Consider the following 7,500-nt stretch of genomic DNA (forward strand, 5'->3'; position numbering starts at 1 on the left):
TGTAGCGTAGCAACCGCCATAACATTATGGTGTTTACGACACAAAAGACTTAAGCAATAGTGGCCCCTGTCCTTTGACGTGCTGAATTAGACTGAGCTGGCTGTCTCTATGGCTATCACATCTCTAATATTAATGAGGCAATTATCTTCACCTCAAACTGTATATGATGTACTGCTCTTAGATTAGCCTCGGCAAACACATGTTTATGTCATGTGTTCTTCTCTGAACTGTCCCTGACCTAAGATGACCAGATGGGACGCTTGACCATAGCAAGGAGTACGAGGCTAATGGCTAATTTATGAACTGGGAGACCATTCATTATCCTGCTATAATCTCATTGTGCATGTGCACGCGCCCAGTAAAACATCTTGAGTATTATGGGGTGTTTGTAGGGGCAGGGGGCCACAGATGGAGCCATTAATCAGAAGAAGGCATGGCTAGTAGCTCATTCATCAAGTGCTAGCACATTAACCATTCCAGTGTATAATGCTGCTATAAGCTTCATAATATGTGCGGTCAAAGAAACAGCATGAGCGTGTTTGATATGGGGACTATTTGTAGAGGACAACAGATGGCATAATTAGGCATTGACAAAGAATGAACAATGGATGATTTATTAAGTGAGAATAGAGTGTGTGTGTACAGTATGTGTGTACAGTATGAACGTGTGTATATTATGTGTATGTATGAGTGTGTGTGTGTGTGTGTGTGTGTGTGTGTGTGTGTGTGTGTGTATGTGTGTGTGTGTATGTGTGTGTGTGTGTGTGTATGTGTGTGTGTGTGCATGCATGCATGTGTGTACGTATGTGTGTGTGAATATGTATGGCGGGGCAGCATAGGCTGCAGTTCATCCGTCACTCACCAGATGTCCACCTTCTCTGACACTGGCTCGTTCCTGATCACCTCGGGGGCCATCCAGGCCACCGTCCCCGCAAAGGACATCTTGGTGCTCTTGTCACTGAGCTCTTTGGAGGTCCCGAAGTCTGAGATTTTCACCGCGTCATTGTGCGTGACCAACACACTATCAAAACCCAGGAACAAAACAACACAATGTCACAAAGAGAGGAAAGAGGAGTGTGAGTAAATGAAGAAGAAGAAAGATAAACACCAGAAGCACCTCTACAAAAACAAACAAACACAAACACTTCTTTTTTCTGATCACTAGAGCAGAACTATACACATTGATAGTAGAGAGATGTCCAGGAATATGTTATTTTTGTTCCATCTCAGATTCCATGTTGTTCCTCAAATGATGAGCTCACTCATTGCATTGCGACTCATCCCCTTTGTGTTAAACCCCCCCCCCCTTGTCGCTTAATGGACGTGAACTCTGTCTGCCTCCCCATGGGCATGAGAACCACGTCTACGAAAACAAACACACACACTTCTGCTTTCTGATCACTGGAACAGAACTATTGACATTGACAGCAGAGAAATGTCCAGGAACAGTTGTTCCACCTCAGGTTCCACATTGTTTCTCAAAAGCTGAGCACACTCATTGTGTTGCGACTCTGAGGTAAATCTTCCTTAGAACACCTCATCCCCTCTGTCTTCTCTCTCTCTCTGCTGATTTCGCTGCTGATTTCTATTTTTTCCCCTTTCCTCTGCTGCTCTTACGCAAGCATTACTCAGATGACTGCACCACGCGCACAGCACAGCACAGCACAGCACAGCACAGCACAGCACAGCACAGCACAGCACAGCACAGCAACTTTTAAATGACATTGATTAAAGTGCAATGTGATTAGGACAGGAAGCAGAGAGGTCGGAGATGAGCAGAGCAGAGCAGAGCACCAGGGCCCTTATGAGCCTCCTCCTTAGGAGAGCACACTGATGGGAGTCTCTAGTGAGACCCACAGATATGATGTGTAAACCATTATTAAAGGTACAGTCCATGATTCTAGTCAAAACACTGATGGGAGTCTCACAGATATGCATTACCAATTAAAGGTACAGTCCATGATTGTAGTCCAATACCCATTTTTTTTTTGTTTTTTTAATTCTGCAAATTGCTTCTCACAGACCAGCTGTGTTCACAAAAAACAAACAAAAAAAAGTCTTTGTAAAGTCCTTGTGCTATTAATGGAAAACATTTTTTTTTCTTGAACCAAGCCATAAACAATTCCAGCCAATCAATGCATTGCTCCAGGGGCATAAAAGTGAGGGGTCATAATTTGACCGTGTGTTCAGATCAGATAATAACAACCTTTTGCCAGAACTGACAAACAGCTACTACAGCAAATGGTTTGCAGCTCTGGATTTAGCACTCTGTCCACTTTGTAGTTACACAGTGTGTGTGTGTGTGTGTGTGTGTGTGTGTGTGTGTGTGTGTGTGTGTGTGTGTGTGTCTACACTCACTTTGGTGATTTGAGGTCTCTGTGGATGATCTTGTGCAGATGTAGGTAGTTCATGGGGCTGTGTGTGTGTGTGTGTGTGTGTGTGTGTGTGTGTGTGTGTGTGTGTGTGTGCCTGCACTCACTTTGGTGATTTGAGGTCTCTGTGGATGATCTTGTGCAGATGTAGGTAGTTTATGGGGCTTTGTGTGTGTGTGTGTGTGTGTGTGTGTGTGTGTGTGTGTGTGTGCCCGCACTCACTTTGGTGATTTGAGGTCTCTGTGGATGATCTTGTGCAGATGTAGGTAGTTCATGCCGCTGGCGATGCCGGACGCCCAGTCCACCAGCATGCGCGGGGTCACCTTGCGTCCAGCCCGCAGCACCTCGTACAGCTGGCCCTGGGCACAGTACTCCATGATGATGCAATAGCACGGGGCCTGGGTGCACACACCCCTAGGAGGGACAGGACACACCACACATTTAGTATACATTACAGAGTATATCAATGTGTGTATCACACATTTAGTATATACATTACAGAGTATATCAATGTATATATCACACATTTATTATATACATTACAGAGTACTGTATATCAATGTGTGTGTATATATATATATATATACACACATATATATATATATATAGCGTAGATCACTGAACTGGGCTAAGAGGAAGAGGGGAGGGCATCACAAAGGTGCATTGCATTGCTCTGTTTTACACTCCACAGTGCTGTGCTAGCATGCAGCCCCAATGCACACTCCCCCTGGGAGGACCCGTGGACAAGGAGAAGGAGGAGAGGAGGAGGAGAGGAGGAGGGCACCTCATCCGTGGATGTGGATGTGGGAGAGTGCTGTTCAATCACTTCCCACACCCATATTTTTCCTACCAGTCAGGGATCGGACCGGTCACCCTTCGGTCACAAGTCCGATTCCCTAACCAGTAGGCCACGGATGAGGAGGTGAAGAAGGAGGAGGAGAGGAGGAGGAGGAGAGGAAGAGGAGGAGGAGCAGAAGAGGAGGAGAGCAGGAGGAGAGGACAAGGAAGAGGAGGAGAGGACAGGACAGCACCCACTTGCACTGCACTATACTGTTTCGCTCTGACTTTCGCCATACAATGGAACTGTACTGCATCCTTTGGCATTGAATTGTATACTGTATGACATTGTCCTCCCCTGCACACTGTGACACTCATTGCATTGTCTGGGTGTGCTAACCACAGAAGTGCTCTCAAGTTCTTATATTGTTCTGTGAGTTCATTGGTTTACAGTGGATGATGCTGCCTTCCATTATAATGTATGTATATCATAAAACATTTTACAGCATTTCCCTTTACTGTACTTGCACGGTGTTGCATTGTTTTAGATCACGCTGCAGCACATGGTATTCTATTGTGTTGTTTGGTACTGGGTTACACGGTACATTTCACTAACTTCCCCTGCATAGAGTGGCACTGCAGTATACCATCTATATACTGTTCTGCATTGAGCTCCACAACATTGCTTTGCATTGTTCAGTAAGTTCAAAGCACATCATGGTGAATTGAAACATCATAACGTCATGCTGTAACACTGTGCAGTGCTGTCTTTTTTAATCACTCAATAAGTGCTATTCTCCATCCTTGAAAAGTGCCAGAGAAAATAAATGTAATTTTCCTTCAAAAGCTTGACTTGGATGTCAGCTTAGCTTTATTTGTCATGTGTACACAGAAAAGGGCAAACAGTCATTTTGTCATTGTCATTTGTGATGGCTACAAGAACCCAGATCACCGTGACAACAGCAGGCAGTCGAGGACTTTATGCCACCTGTAAGTAGCCGTCTCTCACAGACGAATCAGATAGAGGACTCGTCAGAGAGAACGTAAAACACTACAGGGCACGAGGGCCTCCTCCTGTCCTTTGAGACAAGTAAATAATATTCTAAAAATATTGAATGGCTATTGCTACTTGGACGTGGTTAAATATGTTAGCGACTAGTTTGGCGGAGGGAACGATCTATAATTCTCAGGCAGGTTGTTGTTTTGCTTTGTTGGACTCTGAGAGGGCTGTGCTATGAAGCCATGTAGTCGGGTAACCCGGGGAACTTGGGGAGTAACTGCTGTTCTCTAAAAGAACACTGCACTGAGCAGCTATTGTTTCTAAAGTGGTGTGCTGTTTGGAGACACACACACACACACTCACACCCCTGTGCGATATATGGGGTGCGATGGATGTGATGATGTTGAGGTGTGATACCTACTTGAATGTGATGATGTTGAGGTGAGATGTTGGGGTGAGATGTTGGGGTGAGATGTTGGGGTGAGATGTTGGGGTGAGTGGGGGTATCACCCCAAGTGAATGCGATGATGTTGGTGTGAGATACCTACTTGAATGCGATGATGTTGGGGTGCTTGAGTTTGCGCAGGTGCTTGATGTCCGTCTCCTTCTGCTCGCGGACCTTCTTGATGGCCACCTCCTCGGAGCGGAACTTGCCCAGGAACACGGCCCCCTGGGCCCCACTGCCCAACCACTGCAGCTCCGAGATCTCCTCAAACGGAACCTCCCACATGTCTGAGCAGGACAGAACACACAGGAGCATGGAACACAGACAGTCAGCTCATCTGCAGGTCATCTGCTATAGCATGGAATGACTGTGTGTGTGTGTGTGTGTGTGTGTGTGTGTGTGTGTGTGTGTCTGTGTGTGTGTTTCTCTTTTGCTGTCTCTTTCTCTTTATTTGTGCACTGTGTGTGTCATTAAGGAATTAAACAGCTACAGCACAAACACCATCACTTCACACTTCCCCATCACAACCTGAATGACATCATTGAGCACATGGTCACAACACAGCACGCCTAAAACGCACAAGACAAAACTCACTGAGCCCATTTTATGCACACGTCACGTGACTACACATATATAGACTCCCCGCCAGTGTTGCCTCAGCGTGCCTCACACATGCATTGGGCTGTGCTGCTGACGCAGTCTATCTGTGACCAAGTCAAAGGAGCTGTAGCCGTGCTAATATCTACAGTGACACACGCACGACCTTAAAATGACAACGAGACAATAACAACGCTGATCTAACGTGACAGACACACATTTAGCTGTCATCTATATACAGTCCTCTTTCACCCTCACTGTTATGCAACAAACCCTTTAATCATATACAAAGCACTGACTAGACATGACACTGAGTACATGTGTAATGAATATATGGCACACTGAACTAACATAGCCAGTAGTGGTGTGACTTGCTATTGTACAGTATAGCAGCACACAGGCTATGACCCTGGGGTGGTTTAGAGTGACAGAGTGCACAGGGTGCCGTAGAGTACAGAGTAGCATGGCATGGGTACTAGCTTGGCATGGGTACTAGCGTGGCATGGGTACTAGCATGGCATGGATACTAGCTTGGCATGGATACTAGCTTGGCATGGGTACTAGCGTGGCATGGGTACTAGCGTGGCATGGGTACTAGCTTGGCATCATTTGAGGGCTTTAGACTGGGTTGGTTTGGTATCTATCTATCTATCTATCTATCTATCTATCTATCTATCTATCTATCTATCTATCTTTGGCTACTCATCCCCTGCTGGCACTGGGTGTAAACAGTAGGCGTCTCCATCAGAGAAAGATGTGAGTGGGCGCTAGAGAGGGGGCAGCTGGTGTTGGGAGAGATGCCGCCATCATACCAGAGACAGATGCAGGAAGCCCAGCCCTGCCTAACCCCAGCATAGAGCGGCAGCGTGGAGCACAAATGCCTTGGCTACAGTATGTACAGTAACTAAATATGGCTGTGGGCTCAGCGGGTGTGTGTGCCCTGTGTGTGTGTGTGTGTGTGTGTGTGTGTGTGGGTGTGTGTGTGTGAGTGAGTTTGTGTGAAAGACAGAGAGAGAGAGGGAGAGAGATCGATATACTGTATATGTGTATGTGTGTATGTTTATGCATATGTGTGTTTGTATGTGTACATGGGTGCCAGGAAACAGTGGGTGAATCTAACACATGGCAGAAGTAAAGAATGTCCAGCCAACACCTTCACCCCCACCAGAGTTTGGTTTCACCCATTCCACTCATAGTGCTCTTGACAGCTGGGCTGTCCCATCACCAGGGATTGGGGGGAGGGGTGGGGGCTTGATTAAAGTGGTTCTCTCTGAATTTGTTCTCCTGAGACAGGGACAGGGCCACACCTCATGTCCCATTCTGGGCCTAATGGATTCCATGATCCTCACTTGTAAGTCGCTTATCAAAGCACTTGCTAAATTAATGGCTGTGGATGTGAATGTCTCAGTTCTCAGACGCACATGGCTGGGCTCTGAGTGCTGGCTAAGTACAAAGAATTCACTGTTAGAGAGGACTGAGAGTCAAAATTATGTGTGCTGTGACCTGAACTATCCCATACATCTACTGTATACAACACTGCACTGTGATGTGTTGAAACGCCAGATGTGCAGACACACACACACACACACACACACACACACACACACACACACACACACACACACACACACTTTTCTTGTGTTTGCAGCGTGAATCACACTGCTAAGAGAAGAGAGGCTAGTGGCCAAATTAAAGGGTGTTGTGACAACTTGCATTATCCTTCAAATGACACACACACGCACACACACACACACACACACACACACACACACACAGACACACTCACCTTGCTGCTGCAGCTTATACTCCGTGGAGTAGGTCTTGCCGATGATGTTCCACACAGGCTTCAGGCATCCGAAGAGCCCTTCCAGGAAGCCCCCTGTCTGTCCAGCCCTCTGGAAGTGCAGCTTGATGTCGTCGGGGTGCGGGTGGTGGTGGTGGCATCGGGGGTGCATGCCGTCCCCGCCTCCGTGCTGGTCCTCAGGGCACCCATCGCCCCCTCCACCTCCTCCACCTCCACCACCTCCACCCCCCTCCTCGTTGGCATCCTCCCCGCCGCTGAGGCACCCTCCCTGGCCGCAGGAGCCCGGCGACTCGGCCTCCACGTCCTCGTGCTCCTGGAGCTGCAGCATGCTGTTCTCGAAGTGGTCCTGCTCGCGCGTGGAGTCCTCGCTCAGCGCCGTGATGGGCGGGCTCACGCCGCCCAGCGCACAATCCTCCTCGCCTCCGCTGCCCAAGCCGAGGCCGCCGCGGCCGGGGAGGGTCAGCTGCTGGAGGGGCACGGGCAGGTGCGTAGGGGGCGCCAGGTC

At 47.8% G+C, this 7,500-nt stretch overlaps 1 protein-coding gene across 4 annotated transcripts in view; it reads right to left on the bottom strand.

Annotated features, from left to right (window-relative positions):
- Positions 1-7,500, bottom strand: part of si:ch211-45c16.2 (mitogen-activated protein kinase kinase kinase 13) — a 60,447-nt gene that overhangs the window by 17,166 nt on the left and 35,781 nt on the right. For all 4 annotated transcript variants that reach the window (XM_042084508.1, XM_042084509.1, XM_042084510.1 and 1 more), the window contains 4 exons: positions 6,978-7,500; positions 4,698-4,881; positions 2,595-2,786; positions 863-1,021 (listed from right to left, as the gene is read on the bottom strand). The exon at positions 6,978-7,500 is cut by the window's right edge and continues 347 nt beyond it. In XM_042084508.1, the coding sequence (XP_041940442.1) occupies positions 863-1,021; positions 2,595-2,786; positions 4,698-4,881; positions 6,978-7,500 (1,058 nt within the window). The remainder of the gene's footprint in view (positions 1-862; positions 1,022-2,594; positions 2,787-4,697; positions 4,882-6,977) is intronic.

The sequence above is a fragment of the Alosa sapidissima genome, chromosome 2, assembly GCF_018492685.1.
Source record: "Alosa sapidissima isolate fAloSap1 chromosome 2, fAloSap1.pri, whole genome shotgun sequence".
Classification (NCBI taxonomy): Eukaryota; Metazoa; Chordata; class Actinopteri; order Clupeiformes; family Clupeidae; genus Alosa; species Alosa sapidissima.